A 24,351-nucleotide genomic window follows, 5' to 3' on the forward strand; every position below is an offset into this window, starting at 1 on the left:
TTCTGAATTGTTCAATTTAGCAATTGGTAATTGAGTGCAGTATTTGAGAAATGTGAGGATATCTACAGGTTAAAGCCAAGGCTAGGATTCTGAAAGCGAAAGTAAGATTTGTTATTATTCCTTTAAAAAAAAGTAGTATGAGGCTGACTTCCAGGTGATGAAAGGCATGTTAGGAAAAGTTCAACAGAGTAGCCAGTATCCTAGCTGATTCTTACAGAGTAAAGACTAAAGAACTCTTTGGAAGTATAAGGGGATGAAATTAATGGGAATTTCTGTGGTATGACATGTGATATAATGTAAGGAACTAGGCATTAAGCAAAGATAAGTTAGAAGAGAGAGGGTATCAGGGAGGGAGGATGGCATCGGGAGGCGATGAAGGATGGGGGCTACAATTGGGATATAAAGTGAACAAATTAACAATAAAAATAATAAAAACGGAAAGCAGGCTTTCATAGCAGTCATCAAATTATATTCAGACCCTTCCTAACATTGACCACTATGCCACAAATGACCTAAATAGAAGTAAGAAAATGCAACCCTTGGGCTGAATAAAATCATTTTTCATCAGATTTTATATGATCACACTTTCTTTTTTTCTTTACTAAATAAACAAGTTGTGAAGCTCATTTCCAGCAGAGATTATCAGCAAGTCATCTTGGAAAGTTGAGTACTCCTTTCCAACTATGTAGAAGAAAACGAGTCCTATAAGATAATTGAGTATCTTCTTATGTTATATGTTAGGTTGTACTGTGTTTCAGGTTTACCTAGCCCAATTATGAAATATGGAACCTGTATTTTTCCAAGTCACATGCATTAGGTAGACATAGCTCTTGTAAAACCCCATACACATGACTGCAGAAACCTAATATTCTATCACTATGCTGAAAAATTTATTTCTTGGCTTTCTTCCTTTACTAAAACACTTGATTATTCACCCCTGGCAGGTTTGCACCCTCTCTGAATACCTTTGCTTTCCATTTAAATATTATTTATTAATTTATAATATTTGTGCTTTTTGGACAGTGAAAAGAATCATTAAGATTTTTCGTTCTTCTAAGAGGTTCCTCACATGTCAGTACAGCTTGTTTTATAAAAGAGCACTGGCTCTACATAGTAGTTTGTTAATCACATCCTATGACATGTAGAAGCATGGGTGATGATTCTGCTTTTCCTTTGTATATTTTACCAACATGAAGACTAGTCAAATATGGTTCCAAGTCATCTTTGCAATCACTGTGTTTTACTGCTAGAGTGGTACAATTTAGAAAAGTAGCATGTTCCTAAATTATGGCCCAATTTGGTTTTTTCTGGTGACAATATTTCCCACTTAATGTAGCCACTAAATGGATGTGTTGTACATGCTGTTCCCTTACTCTCATCAGTTTCTGATGATATAGATTTAATTCTGTCTTGATTTTGTGAGAGACACAAGTATTTCCTGTGATGACTTGGCTCCAAATAAAATCAGAAGTAAAGCATGTCCCTGGCCTGAAAGGTACTTCAGTCTTCTTTCGCCAACAAATCCCATGAAGTTTCAGGAAAGAGCCCCAGAAAACCCAAGTGGACTCTTGTAGCAGTTTGTCTACCCTGGTTGTGATTTTAAGACAGAGGTCTGTGCAAAACATCAATGATTTCCAGAGTCTTTTTTAAAGAATCCATCTAGGTACAATTGTTGTACTTGTAAATAACCCCACCCTAAGACTAGCTAGGCAGAAGTGTGAGTGAATTTCATTAGCTTGGTTTGCTTCCTTCCTTAAAATTATTTTAAAATGTACAGAGCCATGTGTTAATTCTGGAGCTCAAATTTTGGCAGCCAGCCTCATCTTTACCTTTGTCCTGATCCATGTATTTTACTGCATTTTTTCTCAAAATTACAGCATTAAACTGTGACTTCTCTTCCCCTGTGAGTCTTGGCAAGGGATAAGTAGAAATATCCAGATTTACACATTGAATCTAAGAGTTTTCTAATCAAACCTCTTTTGTTCTTTATGCCTTAAGTATGTGAAGAAATTTGGTAGTATAATTCTGTTCTAATATTAAGATCTTCTACATTATCAATATATGTTGTAGTCACATGCCTAAAAGAGTGACATAGGGCTTAATGATGGCAGAGAGTTGATTGGTTTATTTCATAATGTCAAACAGTATGTTCTTGTACAATTTAGTTTTGCAGTCAGTCCTGTTTATTTTTCCCCTAGAAGCATGAAATGGCAACTAGCTGCTTTGCTAGGATTCTAAAGAGCCTTTTATTGCTATGGTTGCTGTGCCATCTAACTAGCAAGAGAGCTACCATTTGGCAAAATAGTCACTGCATGAGAGTAGGCAGTTGAAAGTTCCATTCTCGCTGTGCCCTGGGCAATATTGCAGTCATAATAGGTTTATTCTCTTGTAGAATGGTGCAGTGCTCGTTGCTGGAAAAAATAACAGATGTTATATTAATGTATTATTAATAGTTTCATGTGTGTCAAGAAGGAATCTTCTGCTGTCTCATAATATAGGCACAGAGTAAGTAGTCTTTGCCAGTCTGTAGGAGTGGAGATATTATAGTCGCTCTTACCCCAGATCAGATGTCAGAGATCCAACCCGCTACAATTTTAGATAAAAATCATTAAATTGTATTTAAACTTAACTGAGGATAGAAGCTAAAATAGCTGCACTCTTCAATGGTAATAGTTTTTGCCTCTGTTTAAGATGTTTCACATAATTTTTAGTTACTCTAAAGGATACATACCCTTCTTTTTTCTGATTTATTATTTTCAGGTAATAGAGATTGGCTTTTGTTATGAAAAAAGAATATCTGCCTCTTCTAATATATCCCCTCTTCCATATGATTCAAAGGAAATCATTTTTGACTACCTATATTTTATTTCATAATTTACATAAGCATAAATTTCCTTATTAATTTCAGAAAGTATTTCTCAATTTTCCATAATATAAAGTGAATACCTGAGACCTCTCTTCTTCCCTCTGGCTCTATCCTTACATATTTCACCTTTTATCATTTACAACATTTTTATATTTTCAAAGTAAAAAAAATCATATGTTAAAAAATCCAGCTAATGATAATTTGTGTGCCTGCGTGCTTAATTTGCATTTCTTCTATCTTGAATAAAGTAGAAGAGCTTTAATAAGAACTTTTTATGTGAATTTCTTGAGTGTATCTTCTGCCTACTTTTTTAATATTTAAAGTTCATATTTTTGAGAATTTCATACATAAGTACTATATTTGCAGTATTTCTATTACTCACTCTGTTGGTCTTCCTGGTCAGATGGGAAGGTCTGCGGAAAACCCACAACTAGGAGCCACACAGCTCTAAAATTGAAAGGTTTCTCAATGGAAAGGTGTTCTGAAGCACTAGGGCACAGGAACCACACAGCTCTGAAGTGAGACAGTGCCCTAATGGAAGGGTATCCTGAGACACAGGTGAGGCAGAGTCCCAATGGAAGGGCATCCTAAGCCACAGGGGCCCAGGAAACACACAGCTCTGAGAGGATGCTTTCTTGGTAGAGGCATTGTAGCTCCCAGGGGAGGGCCTCCCCAGCTGAGCTAAGGAGCTTAGGAGCCTCAGCACAGTTCCACTTCTTCTCCTCTTCATTGCTTCTTGGCTTCTTCCGATGAGTCACACCAGGTAGCAAATCTCAAGAAGAGAGTTATTGGAGAGACTCCAGGAGTAGCTGCCTCTGCTCCCAGGAGAAGACAGCAGAGAACTGAGCAGACACAACCTTTTTCTAGGATTTTTTTAGGGGGTGGAGCTTTCTCCGCAGAGTTTTCCAGGGTGAAGATTGGTGAGATTTCAAGTCCTGTGCTTGGGGGAGCTTAGGGATTGGTGGGCTTTTCAGACTTTTCCCCTAAAATTAGCATAATATGGGATGGGCCCCACTGAGGTTCTCAAGTTGATCATTGTGACAGAGGCTGGAAATGGCATTATGACAGAGAGATGGGGGAGGTATTACCTCATGCCTCAAGAGGTTTACACAGACTTGAACTCGAAGCTAAACAAAGCAACTTTCCTTAACTAAACTATGAATCTATACTGAGGTGTTGCTGTCAGGAGATGTGGAGAGGCCAGCAGCGCAGCTTGAAGATCAGGAACATCCCTCTCAGAGACCACAGGGGGTGCACCCAGGGGAGCTGAAGAGCTGAAGGTGGGCACCTGAAAAAGATATAGGGGGAACTCAGGGCCAAATCTTGAAGTTCCTCAGGCAGGGGCCTAGACACTTTCTTGCAAAGTATACAAAGTTTACAAAGTATGCAAAGCAAATAAAGGGAGTCCAAGGCAGGGTTCCTCCCACTTGAGTGCTCTTGAATATCCAAGACTCCTAAGTCCTCCTGGTCACTTTCCATTCTCTTCTTAAATTCCTGGCTTCTTCCTTAATTATTATTACAGTATATATAAATATATCCCTCTGAATCAATTTAGTGTTTCTCATACATGTATGTGTTTAGGGTTAACTCTTGGGATTGAATAATCTATTGGGGGGCTCACCCCTAGAGGAGACTGATTCTTTCTTTCTCAGCACCTATTAATTGCTTGTAACTCGTCATCTAGAGGCTAGGAGGGTCTTGTCCCGTTTTCCTCATCGACATTGGCATGTCTACTGTTGTCATTGTTCAGGTCTTATGTAAGCAGCCAGATTTTTGATGATTCATGGGTACAGCTTCAGGTACAACTATCTCACAGCCCACTTCCTGACCCTGTGGCTCTTTCTGTCTTTCTGTGCCTAAACCTTAGGGGTAGAAGTTTTATTTTAGAAGTATCAAACAGGTTGGGTGTTTTGAGGTTAACTGTTCTCTGTATTTTGACTAGTTGTGGCTCCTTGTGGTTTCCTTCATCTGCTGGAAAAGAAGCTGATTGTATGTGGCTATGAGCATGTGCCCATGTAAGCCAGAAGAAAGTGTGGGATTCCCAGAAGCTAGAGTTACAGATGGTCATAAGCCACCTGGTATGACTTCTGGGAACCAAACATGAGTCCCCTACAAGAGAAGTAGGTACTTTTAACCATGGATCCATCCTATAGCCACTTTTTTTCATATTTTTATTTAAATTATTTTGTGTGTCTGTGCATATGTGTAGGTGTGTGTGTGTGTGTGTGTGTGTGTGTGTGTGTGTGTATGTATGTATGTAGGTAGGTGTTCCTGTGTGGAGGTCAGAGCACAGCACAGGCACCCATTTCAAAGATAGATTCTCCTTAATGGAAAACTGGAAACAGTGTCTGTTGACTTCTTGCTTAATTGTGTATCATATTTTGTATGGAAAAGATATAAGTCATTATATACCAAATTGCATTTTTTAGCAGGATTTAGGAACTTACACACTTATGGCCTTAAGTGAACATCAGCTCACTTACAGGCTATATAATCATTTTATTGGCTTTTTAAAAAAGATTTTGTAATTGGAGTATCATATCTGTATCTTAGATAAGAATAGAAGACCCACATTTATGGAAAGAACCTGACCAAGTTAGTAGGAACTAGTTTCTCACTTAATTCATTCTATTCCCCATCTGTGCTTCATCAAAGAACACATTTGTGGCCTCTTCTTCATACATGCGTTGAGACAAGGTGTGCTAAAACATACTGCAAGAGTTTCCAGGTTTCCATTCAGGAGGCCCTATCTTTGGAATGGGTATTTTAAACATGGAAAAACCTAATATTACTTCAAAACTTTAGGAAAATCATACCAATCAATGTCTAATAGGAGTCAGAGGAGCTGTATAGATTACCACAGACAAAAGCATAAAATTTACAGTATTGAAAATTACAAGAATTCCTGGAGAAGTGTGAATTATCACATTTACTCCAGACTTTGTTTTGGGCGTACTTTTTCCTGGTATATTAAAAATTAACATAGAGGGAAATCATAGAGAATTTTAACAATTAAATTTAAAATTTAGTGACCAAGATTACCATGTAATTGAAACCTTAATTAATATCCTGTGATTCATTCTCCTTATATGCTATTTACTTGCATAAAATATCTAGCTACTGTCTCTTCAGAACCAGAATAATTTAAATGGATTTTATTTGCTTTTACATCATTAAGGGAAATGAGCTGATCATTGATTTTTGCTTCTAATTCCTCAAGTGATAACTTGAACAGCAGGAAGAATATGAGGGAAAAGAATCTTGAATCTAGTTTCTCAAGCTATATATAGTCTACCTAAGAAGGTCTAGAAAGTCTGGGCTACACAGAGATAACATGCCACAAAGAGATGATGTGCATTTGTACGCTTTCTTTTAAGGGAAGATACCTATCTGTAGCCGTGGCTGACCTTGATATAGCAGTCCCACTGCCTTCTCCTCTTGAGTGTTGGTATTACAGACATGTGCCACCACATCCGGCTGTTTTTGTTACTCTATTTTAAAAGTGCACTGCTCACTTAAGGGAAGGACCTTTATAGTTTTGAATGGTGCTGTTTGAACATCTCTCATAATGTATATCATATTCTGCCATTTGTGTTTCTCATTTGTAAGTTTCCTATCAGTATTAAATTATGAATTCACTTTTAAAAGATACTCTGCTTTAAATGCTACTTAACAGCTGCCAACTATGGTATACTCATTTTAGAGTTGGATCATTTATTGTGTGTTGCTGTACATTTTTAAGCTTCTATTATAGCATGGTGTTTAATGGATCTAATTTTTACTTTTTTTCTCTGACTTTTCAGAGATAAGAACCCCAAAGTTTATAGGCTGGATCTAAAATATGTGCTATATTGAGTTTAACGGCTCTTTGAAGCCTGAACTCTGCCTCAGAGTATGGAAAAAAATGAAGGCTGAAAACATGTTAGACTCAGAATTGGAATTCAAACCCATACTTTAAAATATAGGATGCTATATCACATAAAAAGTAGCTAATGCATTTACCCTACGCATTTATCAATGTTTCATAAAGGAGGCATCATGAGAAAATATCAGTGAAAGAAAAGTGCTGGAAAGAAAGCAAGAGCTAATGGAATTGGAATGGGAAGTTTAACAACCTCAAAAAGCAATGTTCAAACTCACAGTGCAGTTTTTCTTATCAATTTATGGTACTGTGCTCTTTGCTTATACTTCATGTAGTAAATGACTGTAAATCCTTGTAAGCCTTGCATGTTCAGGACGTGCTGGAGACAAGAATGATGCAGACTCACCTGCTACTCAGATGGAGGCTGCTTTCTCTCTTCTGTCTGGCCTCATCAGGCAGTCTGGCCATGAGTGCCTTCTCAGAACAAACTTCCTTCCAGTTTTCTTAAATCTTGTATTTGCTGCATTTTACAGTAAGTGCTGTAGTTTGTTTATAAAACTACATGGGTTTTCATGATACATCTCCCATGGAAGAGAATAATTCATTTATTTACTAGATGTATCACTTTTTGCTTACATGTACCTCTCTCTATGCCCCATGTGCATGCCTGGTACCTGAAGAGTTCATGAGAGGGTAGCAAATCCCTTGGAACTCTGGTTACAAATGGTTTTGAACCACCATGTGGGTTCTGGGAACTAAGCATGGGTCCTCTGTAAGAGCAACAAATGCTCTTAATCCGGGAACCATCTCTTTAGCCCCTATCTCTTCTAGTGTTTAATAACATATACATAGTAGCTTCCCAGAAATTAGACTTCTCCTACTATTGTTTAGAATACTAGAACTTCATACTTCTACTTAATATTGTTTCGATACACAGTATGTAATATACCATTACCTCTCCTTTTAATAGCCTCTAGTCAATACTATTGTACATTTTAAATAACTTGTAGTGTTTTGTCTTTTCATTTAGAAGACAAAGTTTCATTATACTTCCCTTTTGACTCTGAACTCTCTGTGTAGTCCAGGCTGATCTTGAACTCAACCCTATTGTCCCTGCCTTCTGGTTCCTGGTATTACAGACTGGACCCATTATATCTGGCTAATTTGTCTATTTTCAAACATCTACATATAAAAGAGATTGCATATAACTTGTATCTATATCTCATTTACAGGCTGAGAATACTTTCTAGTTCCACCCAGTTTTTTTATAAATGAAATGATTTCATTCTTTGAGTAGTTGAATTATATTTCATTGATTAATGAACTGTTTTCTTTACTCCTTTGTTGAATGCCAGGTAGACCCACTTCATCCCAGCTACTGTGATGAGTGCTGGAGTAAAGAAGTATATATAGGTATCTCTATGATTTAATTTTCTTTGGAATTATTAGGGTCACTAGTAGATAATAGCTTTTCTTACAGAACAAAGATGATAGCTCACGTTTTTGTTTCAATTTAGGTTGTTTGAGACTTTCATACATGAATATGCTGTATTTACATTATTTCTACCCTTTCCTCCCTACTCTAACCCTCCTTTCTCCTCTAATCCTTCTAAGAATCACAACTTCATCATCATCATCATCATCATCATCATCATTATTATTATTACATCTCATAGTTTTGACTTACATTTCTCTGAAGGCTAATGGACTGGGACATTTCTTCATGAATTTGTTGGCCATTTAATTTCTTCTTTGGATAAGTGTTTTTTTCATATTTTATGCTAATTTTAATTGTATTATTTGTTTTTTTGTTCTTGAATATTTTAAGTTACTTATATATTCTGTATATTAACCCTCTTTCAAATGAATAATTTACAAAATCATTTTCCAATTCTATATGTTCTTATTCACTTCATCAATTGTTTCCTTTGCCTTGTAGATGTTTATTGGTTTGATATAATCCCATGTTTCTACATGTTTTTATTGTTTTGGGTGACTTGTTGAAAGGTGTTGTATATACTTTTGTCTTCAAGTATATCATCTATAGAAAACAGTAGATTTCTTATAATAGTTTGATAGTTTAAGGTCTCAAATTTAGATCTCCATCCATTTTCAGTTTCTTTTTTATGCAAGATGAGAAATGGTTATTTAGCTTAAATCTAACTGAATATCCAGCTTGCTTAGCTATCATTTCTCGATGTTAGTGGCAAATTTGAGGATTAGTAAGCTGTAAACGAATGAGGACATTCCTGAGCACAGTGACTTTTAGGGGAATTTATTCTGTGTGTCTCTCTGTGTGCCAATACCACAATGTTTTGGTAAATACAGTTTTGTAACATATTTTGAAGTCAGGTAATATGACACCTACAACAGTTTCATTTTGCTCAGAATTTCTTTGGATACTTGGCATCATCTCTGCTTCCATACGAATTTTCAGATTAACATTTCTAATCGCATGAATGATGTCAGTGGTATAAAGATATTGCATATGAATCTGTAGATTGTTTGTGTAGTATGGACATTGTAACAATATGAATTATTTCACTGTTTGAATATGGAACCTTTCCAGTTGGTTTTTGTTGTTGCTCTCTTTGAGTTTTTTTCCTTTTCTTTTCATCATGGCTTTATTATATTTCTTTTTTAACATATACATTTATATTATTACACATAAATAAAACAAACTACATACAGCAGAAAGAACCATGAAACAACCAGGTATTATATAAATGTTACATTCATAGTGATTTGGCTGGTTGTATTTGGCAAACTGATATAAACATCTTTTCTGTCTTGGTGCGTCTAAAATTCTGAATGAAAACCAGTGTCTATCATATCTCATCTCTATTAACTTAACATCTATCTAGACATAAAAACATCTTAACCTCTAACCAACAGACAGTTTAATCTTATAATTAAGCTTAGTTGAGTTCCTGTTTCATCATAAGGGTCTTTCAGTTTCTTGATTTAACATATTCTTAGCTTCATTAATTTTGTTTTTTTTTTTTAAAGACAGGGTTTCTCTGTGTAGCTCTGGATGTCCTGGAACTTGTTCCATAGACCAGGCTGACCTCAAACTTAGTGATCTGCCTGTTTTTGCCTTCTGGTTGCTGGGATTAAAGGTGTGCCCCATCACTATCTCACTATTAATGTATCCTGAAAGTTCAAAGTTTTTCAGTCAGTTTTAATAGTATTGGTGGAGTCTTTGGAGTTTTAGCTGCATAATGCATCATCTGCAAAAATATTAGTATTCAGCTTTACTTCTCATTGGCACATATTTTATTTTCTCCTTTCTCCAGTTGTTCTAAGGTTTTTAAAAATACTATGTTGGGTTAATGAATTGTTTGGTAAGTCTCAGTGTCTCTCTCTCTCTCTCTCTCTCTCTCTCTCTCTCTCTCTCTCTCTCTATCTATCTATCTATCTATCTTTCCTCACATTTATCCTTATCCTTTGTCTCCCTACCTCCTTTTCATTTCTATGTAGTTCTGGGGCTTTAAACTCAAAATGCTCTTGCTTCAGCCTTCTGAGTGCCCACTGCTATGTCTAGTTATTAAAATGCTTTAAGTCCATTAGTCTCAAGATATAGTTTAAATGAGAGAAATTTATTATATTTACAGTCTCTTACTCTTACTACATTAAAAACTTATTATATTTGCTCTAGTAATATCTACTTTATAAATTTAAGTGTTCTGAAGTTGAAATCCCTTGGTTTAATCTCTGAATATATGCACAAGCTCACATATGCATGTGTGCACATGCCCACATATACACACAATGAAAAAAGGTCTTGTGGCATTACGCAAATTAAAATTGTTTTATGTTGTTTTTGAGTTGATCACTTGTTCACAAATAGTGACCTATTGTCTATATTTTGTTGCTTTTGTCTTCAAGTCTATTTTGTCTGATATTAAAAACCTACTTCAGTATGCTTGTGGCATCCAGTTACATGGGGCATCTTTTACCAGGTCACTTTTGGTTTCTATGTATTTTAGCCAGGGAAGTTATTTTCTAGGAAATATCCTGTGTCTTCTTTCTATTCCATTTAGCCACTCTGCATTTTTAAAATTGAAGACTTTCGTCTATTTACAGTCAAGGTTTTTAAATTTTTTGTTTATTTATTTTAATTTTTAGTTAAGTAATTTTATCAATTTACAGCCTGATTGCAGGCCCCTCCCTCTTCCCCTCCCAATCCCAGTCTCACATCCCCCTTCATTCATCCCCCTTCCCCTTCTCCTCAGAGAAGAGGAGGCCCAGTCATGGGTAACAACCCACCTTGGCACATCATGTTGCATTAAGACTAAGTGCATCCTCTTTCACTGAGGCCAGACAAGGCAACTCAGCTCTGAGAAACTGATCCAGTGGCAAATGACAGAGTCAGAGACAACTCCCAGTCAAATTGTGAAGGGACCCTCATGAAGAACATGCTGCATATGTGTAGGAGGCCTACGTCCAGTCCATGCATGCTCTTTGGTTGGTATTTCAGTGGGAGCCCTCATAGGAACAGGTTAGTTTATTCTGTAGGTCTTCTTGTTGTGTCCTTGACCCCTTCAGCTCTCTAAATCTATCCTCCCACTCTTCTACAAGACTCCATGCTCTGCTTATTGTTTGGCTGTGGGTCTCTGCATCTGTTTCTATCAGCTGCTGGATGAAGGCTCCCAGCAGACAGTTATGCTAGGTTGCTGTCGGCAAGATAGCAGAATGTCATTGATAATGTCAGGGGTTGGCACTCTCCTATGGGGTGGGTCTCAAGTTGGGCCAGTCATAGGTTGGCCATTCTCTGGATCTCTGCTCCTTCTTTATCCTTACACTTCTTGGAGGCAGGACAAAATTTAGGTCCAAGGTTTTATAGGTGGGTTAGTGTCCCCTTCCCTCCACTGGAAGTCCCACCTGGCTACAGGAGGTGGCAATTTCAGGCTCCATATCCCCCTACTGCTAGAAGTCTCAGCTAGGGTCACCCCGTAGACTCCCAGGAGTCTCCCCCTTCCCAGAGATGACCCCCACTGATTTACTTTCTCTCTTCCAGTACTCTCTCCTACTCTCCTCACAATGGCTAAGCTCAAAGCTTTTTTATTTTTCAACAAAGGCTTACATCTATCATTTTTTAAGTCCCTTGTTTTCACTATCATTTGCTGCTCATTTTGTGGTTGGGTGACTATATAGATAGTCTCTTTGGTGCATATATATTTTAAACAAGTTTTTTTTTTTAAGTTTCATGGGGTTGTTTAAAGATCATAATTATCTTTTGCTGTTGGATGTTGGCTTTTCTTAAGCATTTTTTGTAAAGCTAGTTTAGGATGATAAATTTTCTGTAGCATTTATGGCTTACAATTATTTTCTCTTGAACCTTAAAGTAGTCATTCTATTTCTTTCTGTCCTGTAAGGTTCCTATTTAGAAATATGTTCATGTAATAAACATTTGCTTACATGTGACTTGGTACTTCTACTGTTTGCAATTCTCTATTTGCCCTCTATTTTTGACAATTAGACTGCATCATAATATGACCTTTTGTTATATGTCTATTTTAGTTCATAAGGGCCCCCTATATGTAGATGAACAAATCTTTTCCAAGACAAGTTTCTAGCTGTTACTTCACTGAATATATTTTCTGCATGTCTTGAATTGTCTTTCACTTTGGGAAACTCCCAAAAGTTTAATATTGTTTTTAATGATCCATTCTTTCTTACTTTTAATTTAATAAGAGTTGTTTTATTGTTATATTGGAAAATACCTATCTCCAAGTCGGTATGCTTTTTCTTCTGTTTGATCTAGCCTTTATAGATGTATTGAATTATATTTTTGATGTCTGAATTCTTCACTTCCATTTGTGTTCTGTTCTTTTCCAAGATCTCTATCAATTTGATGAATTGCTCATTGTTTTCTAAGTTTAACTCTATATTATGTGGGATTCCTCTGAACTTTTAAAAAATAATTATTTGGGGGCATTGTCAGGCATTTTCATTAATATTATTTTCTTTGTGGCCTATTGGTAGAGAGTTACTGTGTTCATTTGAATATTTCATGTTACTTTTAATTTTTTTTCATATATCTCCTGATCATACATTAAGATTTGCCTGTAAGGTGGACCAGTTATATCTATTACTTTTATAAGGTGGCTTCAGAGTAAATAGCTTTCTCCTGAAGATGTGTCTTAGAATACTAATTTTGTTTCCACCTGGGTGCCAGAATATAGTGTCTCTATAGCTTCTTTTGCTGTAACTAATGGCTTTAAGTCTAGCATATGCCATGACAATGTTTGAGAGACCTACTTTCTAGGAACTGCACAATGATAGTGATGAGGATGATAACTGTATGTTCACTATGCCAAGAGAATCCAGCGATGTCTTTCTTTATGCATTTAAATGTTGATCTCTAATGATAGTGAGGGACCATCAGCATATTCAGTCCAGGTAGCATGTGTGGGGTTCAAGGGAGAAGGCTGAATTATTTCTCCATCTCGGTGGCATATCAGCCCTTGTGAGATATGAGGAGAGGTGGCAATACAGAACTGAGGAACCCACTCCCAAGCCTCACAGTGACATGAGCCTATACTTGAGATCAGGCATAGTCAGGTAAATTCAGGGCTCCTTTTGGTGTCTTCTCGTAGTTCTGGTAGTACCACACAACCTATATACTTTATGAGGGGTAGGCTATGGTGAAGAACTGAATCACAACACAAACAACACGTGTCATTGGTCATAGATGACATGGTATAGCATGACACCTACCAGTACTGGTACATATCTACAATGTACCATATGCAGTGTATACATTTTCTGGTGGTTATTTTAATTCCAGGATATGACATGAATCCAGAGGTAGTTTCCCATCTGACTTCTCATTCTGCCTTCCCATCCTAGTATCAATGAGTATGCGGGTAGCACAGATTTATTTTTTGTGGGTGAATGTGCACTCAGAAGACTTGAAATCCCTTTTTGTAAGCAAACACTGCTCCTAGTTAAAAGATGAAAGAATCTTAAACCATGTTTGTCATTATGTTGCATCCATATCTGCTAAACTATTTTTATTTCTATCTTAAAAGAGGTAACTCGCCTGTGTCTTATTGCCAACATGCCACATACATCTTTATGAGTAATTTGCCAGAGAGCCCTGAAAAATGACCAGCTCTCTGGTTGGTTGGTTCTTTTGTAGCAAAATCAGGAACTGGCCTTTCCAGTCCTGACTCACAGAATGTAGCTGAATAATGTAAGTTACTTATATTCAGTTCTACTGGGCGCAGAGATCAATTTGGACTCATGTGCTTGGTCAGCCATGAATTGAACTGACTTGGCACTTTAGATTCACTGAATCCTTTGACAGGGGCCTCAAAGGGAGGCAGAGGCAACACAAGTTAAATTAGAAATAACACAAAGTTAATACTTTAAAGCTTTTGATTTTTCCTATTAGACAAAATTATATTAGCTATTAAAATCCAAAATTGGCAGGTGGCAACACCTTAACAATGTGAAGAGGTTTGAGAAAATGCTGAGAAAATTGAAAAATTAGTGAGACGTGTTTTGGAAATATATATGTCAAACTCTCTTGAACATGAATTAAAATAACATAATGTGTACCATTCATATGTTTCCCACTATGAATGGAAATTTATACAGACAAAATCAGAGGACAAAGAACAGAAATTCTAGTAAAAGTTGAGTGGGCACTGTGTCATAAAGTCTAAAGGTAGTGATCATTCACTAGCATTAAAGGAAATCTAAGTTATTGGGGGAATACCATAATTGGAAGGAAAATGCAAATGTTATTTGGAAAGAACTATTGATTCTCTTCCTTCAGAGCATTCATTTGTTTAAGACCAAATGCACAAGCTCCACAACAGAGCCCAAATCACCTTGGAGCTGCTGTCTCCGGATGGCTCTGCAGCTAATAGAGACAGGCCTGCATTTTCTCCTGAAGTCTTCTATCTTCCTTGAGTGTCATTGAGCAAGGGCTGCTGAAGTGTCAGAAAAAAATTTATTGCTCTTCCATATGTCACTGCCCTCCTGCCATTGGCATGTGTACTCATCAGTCAAACAGAAACTACCCACCATGTTTGATTTACTGCAGTTGAAGGAAATCAGTTTGTGGCTTCCTATAACATAAACCATTTTGCTAGAGATTAATGCTCTGATTTGCATGCAGTTCTGGAAGTTATATCATTAGTTTTCATGATCCATCAGGACTAAATGTAAGAATTGCATCTGTTTTTTTTTTTCCTCTGTGTGGTCTTGCTCGATTTCTTTCCCCTCCCTAACATTTTCAGTAACTTTCTCCTTATTCAGTAAAGCATTATGTCTCAAGTCCTCTGAAGAAGATTAAGTGATTAAGTTTTAACAATGTAGAAACCAAAAATAAAGTCTCTCTTTTAAGAGACCTGATAAATGACTTGAATAACAACATATTTTCTAGTTGTGGCAATTGGCTTTTAACAATCCACAGTGCTGAATCTGCAAAAAATAAAAAAATAAAACTGAATTGTCTTTCCATTTATAGTATGCAAGGGATGTGGAAAAGGAAGATTTTCAGAGTGTCATAATGATAAGAGAAATTTCTAACAGCCTCCAATTCTGTATAGACTTTAAACTGTATCTGAACAGATACTTTTATTTTTAAGAATAAATGCTGCATAGGTGTATATCTGAATTTACTTTGACTACCCACACTTGATTGCTACATGATATCTGTGATGATGAATAGACAGATGACCAGATAGCCTCATTTATTCAGGTGCAGTTCAGAAATGGATAACTATCCAAGGAGTTCTTGCATATTTTACCCTCTTCAACAAAGTTCCTGAATCATGTAAATTGTATGCTACAAAAGTTCTTGAAAAGAACATGTCCTAGTAAAATCAAAAGGACTTCATTATAATGCATATAAACTCTGTTTTGCTTTTCAGAAATTAGTAAATAGATTATGAATTTTGCATAAGCAGATACCATGAACTGCTGAAATTAGTAAAATTTGATTGAATTCAGGATATACAAAACCAGCATCTAAAGGCCAGTTGCATTTTTACACATTGACAGTGAGTTACACAAAAAGGCAATGAATAATAATGTTTGCAATAGCATCAGCAATAATGAAATCCTTAGAAATAATATGACTGTAACTGATGAATACCAAACAAACAAACCAAAAGCAAAACAAATATGACAGAAATTTTAAAATACTCAAAGAAATAAGAAGACTCCACATTCACAGATTGGCAAACTCAAGATTTGTGTAATGTCTGCAACTATGCAAAGCAATATACAGAATGACATTATACTCATCAGAATCCAGGTGGTACATGTTTGTGGTACATATCACTTAGGAATCAGATGCATGATGACTGTGTGCTTGAGGTCAGTCTGTGCTACATGGTGAGTTCCAGACTAACCTGGGCTACACAAGACCCTTTCTCCAAAGGAAAAATGGCAATACTAAAACAACTAAGCTAGGAGAAAAAAAAAGTACAGAATTCCCCTGGGATTGAAGATGATCCAGAGGAGAAATTGAAGTTGGTAGTATTTTCTTAAATAAGGGGGAAATGGTATAAAAGAAAAAATAGACAAGTAGTACTACATGAGACCAAAATTGGACACTGTAGGATAAATTAACAGGATGGAAAAAAAGATAACTCATGGAATAGGGAGGATACTTTCAAAGCATACATCAGGTAGGGAGTTTTACCAAATACACAAGGAACACCACAACTCAGAGGAAACAAACTCTACTGGAAAATAAACAGAAGACTTGGCAAGTCATTTCTTCAAAGAGAACAGCTGGCTAATGGATATATGAAAATATGCTAACCACAATTATCATAAAAATTTAGATAAAATCTATAATGAGATATCAGCTCATACCTGTTAGAATAGATATCATTAGGGAGCGGGAGATTACTATAGATGAGGATGTGGAGAAAGGTTATCCTTATATACTGTTGGAGAAAATGTAAACCAGTATAGTCAATATGGGGAACAGTATGGGAATCACATAAGAACTAAAATAGAATTACTGTGTAACTTGCAATTCCACTTCTACACGTTTATACAAAAAAATGAAATCAGTATGTTGATTAGAGATCTGTAATAATGGGATTTACCTAAATTATGATGAATGCCTAAGTGAAATACAGTGTATAAACAACAAAATATAATTGAAATATAAATCAACCCTTCCATTTGTCATATCTATTTTTTATGTGTGTGTATCAGAAGACAACCTTATGGGAGTTGATTCTCTCCCTCTAACATGTGAGTTCTTGAGATTGAACACACGTGGTAAAGCTTGGTGCAAGTGACTTTACTTGCTGAGCCATCTTACAGGATCCCATGTTACTATTTGTGATAACATGTGTGACCATGTGAGGGCATTGCATTATATGGAATGTAGTAAAACCATGGGACAAACACTACTTGATTCTCCAAACATAATATTTCTATAATAAACTTATAAAAGTAAAGGAGACAGAGAGAGTGTTTTGTCTTTAGTCATCCCTAGTATATCATGTTAAATTTCTTGCCACAAGAAATGAACAGTGATCTGTATGTGTATAGTTACATTTGGATCAAAGGCAGTTCAGGAGTAATTAAAGTTATTTCAAGTTCAGACTTTCGCTTGATTAACTATGTCATTTTGGGCAAAGTACTTTGTCTTTAGCAATCTCTGAGTTTTGCTCAAATGTGTTTGGAAAAATATGTGAGAGGGTAAAACAATTTGCCAAGTGTTTGGCAGATAAAAATAAAGGAAGAAATGTTAAATATTATTACTCATATAAACAATATTTAGCTCTGGAGAAACTATGCCATGCCAGACCCCAACTGCTATTTATTTAAGTATTTATTTAGTGGGCCCAGGAATATAACCAGGTCTTTTCAAATGATATGCATGAACTCTACAACCATTTTGTAGCTCTGGCCCCATAATTGCTTTCCAAGTTGCATATGAACTTTCCGATTAAAGTAGGATGTAAGAGAACCAAGGGCCAGATGCAAAGAAGATTTAATTAATTAATTCCTTTGATAAATTCACACTGCTACATTTTCAAGTTTGCTATGACAAAGCCTTACACTTTGTGTAAGAAATACAGGTTAAGATGTTTTTCAGTTTAGATAGATGTTTTAAGTTGATAACGACAAGATGTGATGGAGATTGATTTGCATTCAGAATTTTAGATGGACCAATATAGGAAAGATGTTTTCTTCAAGGCTGCCAAATACAAATAGCCAAAACACTAGGAATGTAACATTTATATAATTCTAGATTATTTCATGGTTCTTCTTGCTGTACGTAGTTTATTGTATATATGTGTAATAATATAAGTGTTATGTAAAAAATGAAAAAATAACAAAAATAAACCTTTTAAAGATTATCGATACTTTGTAGAAAGCATAAATATATACGTACACGATGGAAAAAGAGGTGTAATAGCTTCATATGGTGGAGATGGATACATTTGTTGGGTAAAATGTCTAGTGATATCATCGTACAAAACATCAGATAATTGTGTCCCAGTTAGAATGGACTTGGTGGAGATGTGATGCCTAGCGCTCTGGTCTTCAGATTTGCTTACTGGTCAAGCCTTGAAAAAAAAAAGGAAAATAACGTATTTTCTCATACTGTAACACTGATATTTAAAGTTTTAATTACAAGTTATAGTGGTTACAAAGGCTTTACTTGGAAAATACTGCCACTTCAGAGTAAACTTGCTATGTCATTCTAAAAGCATACGCACTGATATATAACTTCCATAGTTATATGGTAACCTATTCTCTACTAAGAACAACAACAGGTTATTTTAAAACCACTCTCATTGTTACATATTCTCCACAAAGTAATAATTATATTCATTTCATGCAGAGAATATTTCCCTAATGCATGAATATTGAGGTTGATATATTGTTTGACAACAAATGGTACATGTGTATATCTGAAACATTGAAAACATTTTTCCAGTGGAGCAGCTCACAAAGCTCCACTTTCCTAAGGATTTATAGGCTGTTAACTGTTGCTAGGGGGAAGACTGTGTGTGGCCTTACTCATCTCTAAAGATTCATAGACAGTTGACTGTTGTTACTGGGAGGGCTCCTGAGACGCCAAACCTCCCCGAGACTCTCTATGTAGTAAATAATTGCTGTGTGTGAGAGAGGAATAGTTAGCTTGCCCCTGCTCTTATGGGTAGCCATAAATTTATTAACAACAACAACAACAACAACAAGGAAAGGACATATTTGGGAAGAGGAAGGGGAGCAGCATGAATGCTAGGGGGACATAAAAATGTATTAGGGGGTGAGTATGATCAAAGCACATTATGTACATGTATGAAAATGTCACAATGAAGCCTATTGTTACGTATGAGTAATGTATGTAAATAAAACTTGTTTGTGTAACCATGAGACATGTTAGAGAGTTTATTTCAGATAGCTACACAGTTGGTCAAATTAGATAATTAAATCACAAATAATTTCAAATTTTGATAAACTTAAAATATACTGTACTGTATGGGCTGGAGAGATGGCTCAGTAGTTAAAAGCGCTTGTTGCTCTTGTGGAGGACCCAGGCTCAGTTTCTAGCACTCACATGGTGGCTAATGGTAACTCCAGTCCCAGAGGCTATGCATGCCCTCTACTGACCTACACAGGCACCAGGCATGCACATAATCCACATATATACATGCAGAAAAACACTCATACATATAAAATAGAAATAGATAAATCCTCTAAAAATATATTGGAAAAGCATTTCAATAAGATCTTTAAAAATATATTGGGAAAGCATTTAATAAGGAGGTCCCCCTCAGTCACAATCATAGGGGAGGAGAGCAAGGGGAAAATGGGAGGGAGGGAGGATGGGATCACCATTGAGATGTAATATGAATAAATTAATAAAAAAAAAACAGTGACAATGAGCTAGGGTACATGTTAGTGATAAAGTGCTTGCCTGGCATCCACAAAGCTCTATAATCAATACCTAGTACTGAAAACAAACACAGAAACTAAGAAACATCTAATAGCTGACAACTCCATTTCTGATCCTTCTTTAATTTTGCTGAAAGCAAAGACTTGAAATAACTTTACTTGAAAAGTAATGCAGTACTATGTTTTTAAGGTCTGCTACTTTCCATTCACTGGTGCCAGTGTGCACTGAATTTGAAATTTTCCCTCATTAATATCCTATACATTTTATGTTGGGGGTACCTTCTAGTAAATTTAGAAAGGCCAACTTGTGAAAGGGCGGGTAGACGTGAGAACCTGTTCCTGTATCATAGATGTGCTTTGGGAAGGTTAGTTTTAGAAAAGTGTACATTGAGGGATTCCTTTCCATGTCCCAATACCACACTTCAGCATTTTTTATTAACCACTCAACTTTAAATTAGGTAGAGCAAGGCTTACCCAACAAGGAGAGTTGTAGTGAAAATGTGCTGGGCAGCAACCAGATCTTGCAGGCCAGTCATTAGCATTAGAACACATACCACCAGTCCAACCCCCAGCAAACCCCATAGGGCTGGGAAAATGGCCCAGGAGGTGAGAGCATTTGCTCTATATACATAAGGACTTGAATTCAAACCCCCAGCACCCAGAAGCAGCATGCCTGTAACCTAGCATTGTGGAGTGGTCACAGGTGAATCTCAAAGGTTGCTGGCCAGTGAGCCTAGCTGAATTGGTTCTGGCCTATCCATGCATGGATATGAACACAAACACCTGCACACTCACTTATATGCAGCCCCTTCTCCAGCTGCCCCCCCCCCCGAGAAATGTCCAACCCTTTTCATCCCTGGCCTGTGAGATAAAGCATCAGGAGGAAGGCTGTCTGCAGTGCTCCAGGCTAGCTCTAGCTCAGTCTTAATCATCTAGTGTCTGATGGACATTGGATTTGCTTGGCTGGCTCTTACTCCTGCAGGGCCCACTATTCCCTGTTTCCGGTATGCCCGTGTTACTTCCTTCTTCCCTCCTATCCCTCCTCCTTCCCAGCCCCTTCTTTTTCCCAATCCTTTCTTCCTTGCTCCATCAGAGATTCTCAGGGAAACATCGTTTTCACATCAGATTGATTTTTATTTTCATCAACATCAAAGTACAGTGCAGTAAATAGTCAGCCTACACAGTTTGATGTTGCTCAGCTGCCAGACCTTCGAGCAGATTTCTAGGTCTCTGGTGGCATTCTGAGCCTATTGGCTTTCCAGGTCTTCCAGGTCACTTGTTGGAACGCCAGAAACGTCTAAGCTGCTGTGGTCTGGCTCCGTCTTAGTACCAGTAGCCAGTTTGTCCATCATGCGACGGTAGTGACCGAATAGTACTTCTCGCTTGGCTGTTTTAGTCTCTCTTGTGGGAGTTGTAGTTTTCTCAACGCCCTTTCTTTTTGGGCACCGTGGTGGGGTTTTCTTGCCCTCCGTGGTAGTCTTTTGCACCTGGAAAAGGCAACAGAGTAAGGTGACAATGGCATGCGAGTCTTCGAAAGGTGGAATACATGGAGGGCTATGGGGTGAGAAAGGGGTTAATGCCAGGCCAAGAGAGGGTTAGGAGTTCTAGGGAAGGGAAATCACTGGAGAAAGGCATAGCCTTAGCTTGGGCTTTCTTACCTTCCCACTGCCTTTGGAATTGGACAGACCAAGCGTCTTACCACCTGTCTTGCCAGCTGTTTTTGTTTTGGGCTGACTGCGGCGAGTATTGGCTTTTGGGGACGTGGCACTTGAAGTCGATGGCTCGGCGGCATCTGTGGTAGGATCTTGTGAGTTCTTGGTTACCTTCCCCATACTGAAGCCTAGGGTGATCTGGCCTAGACCTCAGAGGCACCTGCTTATGAACCCACCCAGAACAATGGAGGGCCACACCCCTGAGTCCTGATTGGTCAGCAAGACCTTCCTCGGCTACAAGTGGCTGCAGAGCTGCAATGACATCACAAAGCACAGCAGCAGGGGGTGGGGTGAGAGGGTCCAGGGGTTTGGGCGGGGGCACCTTGCTGACCTAATGGGAGCAGGCACTGGGATAGAGATTATGGTGTGGCTCAGAAACCGAAGGGATCATCCTTGGCAACTCTGGCCAGGGGAGAAGCTATGCAGGCAGGAGTGTCTGGATCCAGACAGGAGCCTTTTCTTGACCATCTCCAAGAGACTCATGCCACCCTTTTTTATTTTCCCATTTGCAGTTGTGATGGAACATGTGGCAGAGGGTTTGCTCCAGTGAACTCTTCCTGAAACATCATTCCAAGTCACTGGTTCATTCTGTCATGCCTCTTCTTTAGTTATTAACAGCTACATGTTGACATATTTTACCTTCCAAATTCATTTCCAAATCCTTCCAAAATTGGTATTGGTGTATCAGTGCATATGTGAATCATCCCATAAATAAAGACATTTGCCTAACATGTTTAAAGACTTGGGTTCCATCCTTAGTATCTTATACAACTCTAATCCCAAACTAAACATTCTTCTTACTGATCATAAAGATGCTAATATTCATTGCATAGCATTTGGAAAGAGATCAGTTTGGATATTGAAATGTATGGCGAAATGTCAGTGAACTTCTCTTTTAGAATTATTCATTAGCTAGGAAGATGTAAGCTTACATGTGAGTTCTTATAAAAACACTTTCATTATAAGATGCCTCTTTAGGGGGAAACATTAATCTGAAATGACTAACCTCTGAGAGTTTTGGGTGCTTATAGAAGTCATTGGAAAGAACTGATAGGATGCTACCCTGTTTTACCTACTTTATTGTTGCTGTTTTGTTTTTGTTTTGAGACAGGCTTTCAGTAAGTAGCCCAGGCTGACTATGAACTCTTTTTTAATTTTTTAATGTTTTTTTAATTGAAAAATAAAATAATTCATATTACATTTCATTTGCTATCCCATCCCGTGCATCCTCACATTCCTCCCTCCCTCCCGCTTTCACCCCATTCCCCTTCCCTATGACTGTGACTGATGGGGACCTCCTCCCTTTGAATATGATGCTAGGGTATCAAGTTTCTTCTTGGTAGTCTGCTATCCTTCCTCTGAGTGCCATCAGGCCTCCTCATCAAGGGGACATGGCCAAATAAGGGGCACCAGAGTTTGTGTGAAAGTCAGTCCCCAGTCTCCACTTAACTTTGGAGAATATTCTGTCCCTTGGCTAGGTCTGGGTAGGGGTTTGATGATGACTGCACATATTATATTTGGTTGGTGCCATAAATCGAGCAGAACCCCTGGACCCAGATCTGCCTATCATAGTTTTCTTCTTGTAGGTTTCTAAGACCCTCTGGATTCATCTATTTCCCTATCTCCTATATTTCTCCCACCTTAGGGTGTCCTCACCACTATCCCATTTTCCTGGTAAGTAAAGACTTTCATGAGACATATTCCTTGGCCTATTGTCCAGATATAAGTGAGTATATACTATTTGTGTCTCTCTGCTTCTGGGTTAGCTCACTCATTATGATCACTTCTAGTTCAATCCATTTGTCCACAAATTTCGGGGATTCCTTGTTTTTAATAGCTGAGTAGTATTCCATAGTGTATATGTACCACAGTTTCTTTATCCATTCTTCTACTGAGGGACATTTAGGCTGTTTCCATGTTCTGGCTATTATGAATAAGGCTGCTATGAACATTGTTGAGCATATGTCCCTGTTGTATGCTGGAGCATCTTCTGGGTATATTTCAAGGAGTGGAATAGCTGGGTCTTGAGAAAGCCTTATTCCCAGTTTCTTGAGATAGCGCCAGATAGATTTCCAAATTGGCTGTACTAGACAGCTCTGTAATCCACTTGGACTTCAGTTTTGTGCATGGTGACAAATATGGGTCCAATTTGACCACGTCCCCTGGATGGGGAGGCCTGGTGGCACTCAGATGAAGGATAGCAGGCTACCAAGAAGAGACTTGATACCCTATGAGCGTATACAAGGGGAGGAGGTCCCCCTCAGTCACAGTCATAGGGGAGGGGAGTAAGGGGAAAATAGGAAGGAGGGAGGAATGGGAGGATACAAGGGATGGGATAACAATTGAGATGTAATATTAATAAATTAATAAAATATATTAAAAAATAAAAAAGGAAATTTCAGAGAATAAATTTAAATGCATATAGAAATCAATCTTCTCCCTAAACCTTGCATGATTAAGACTACAATCTTAAAGTAGCTAAAGTATATGTTACCTGTCCTTCCTATCCAACTTTTACACAAGTATCCATATACAGTATCGGATTATATTATATTTCATGACCTTTGTGGATGATTATTCTTTTGGTGCTTTGGGGTGATTATCGTTTATTTGTGAATGATTTATCTGGCAGGGTTAAATAGGTACCTTGGAGGTAGAGCACCTCAATGATCATGAATTACAGTCTAGAGCCATTTTAGTGTTACATTGCATTTGGTGTCTTTCTTTGGGTTTCACTAGTTTTGTTTCTAATGACTCTGTGCTTACACTCAATGGCCTTATGAACTAATTTCACCTAGATCTGGCCTGTCTTCTAACTATATTTGCATACCTTTGTTCTTGAAACAAAGTTTTACTGTGTTTTCTAGGCTGGCCTTGAACTCCTGTCTCAATCTTTTGAGTATTCAGGAATCCCAGAAACATAGGTAGCCCGCGTGATTGTGTGTGTGTGTTTGTGTGTAAATGATTAAGTCCCACCCTCCCTTACCGTTGCCCTGACAGAGAGAACAAAAACT

At 37.5% G+C, this 24,351-nt stretch overlaps 2 protein-coding genes across 3 annotated transcripts in view; one reads left to right on the forward strand and one right to left on the reverse strand.

Moving 5' to 3' along the window:
• LOC311602458 (melanoma-associated antigen B18-like) overlaps positions 1-24,351 on the forward strand; it is a 289,495-nt gene that overhangs the window by 116,802 nt on the left and 148,342 nt on the right. The window lies entirely within an intron of this gene.
• Positions 18,063-21,541, reverse strand: LOC311602588 (uncharacterized protein). 2 transcript variants are annotated; one of them, XR_014780787.1, is made up of 3 exons: positions 21,284-21,541; positions 20,806-21,112; positions 18,063-18,289 (listed from the first exon to the last, which is right to left on the reverse strand). XR_014780787.1 is itself a non-coding variant. In XM_084790854.1 (2 exons), exons 1-2 carry the CDS (start codon positions 21,455-21,457, stop codon positions 20,873-20,875), a joined length of 414 nt encoding a protein of 137 aa, XP_084646980.1. In that variant the 5' UTR covers positions 21,458-21,541; the 3' UTR covers positions 20,752-20,872. The 2 variants fall into 2 exon arrangements, 1 of the variants encoding a protein (XP_084646980.1); XM_084790854.1 differs by lacking the exon at positions 18,063-18,289 and having other exon boundaries at positions 20,752-21,112.

The sequence above is a fragment of the Acomys minous genome (genome assembly GCF_964271855.1).
Source record: "Acomys minous genome assembly, chromosome: 7".
In the NCBI taxonomy this organism is placed as follows: Eukaryota; Metazoa; Chordata; class Mammalia; order Rodentia; family Muridae; genus Acomys; species Acomys minous.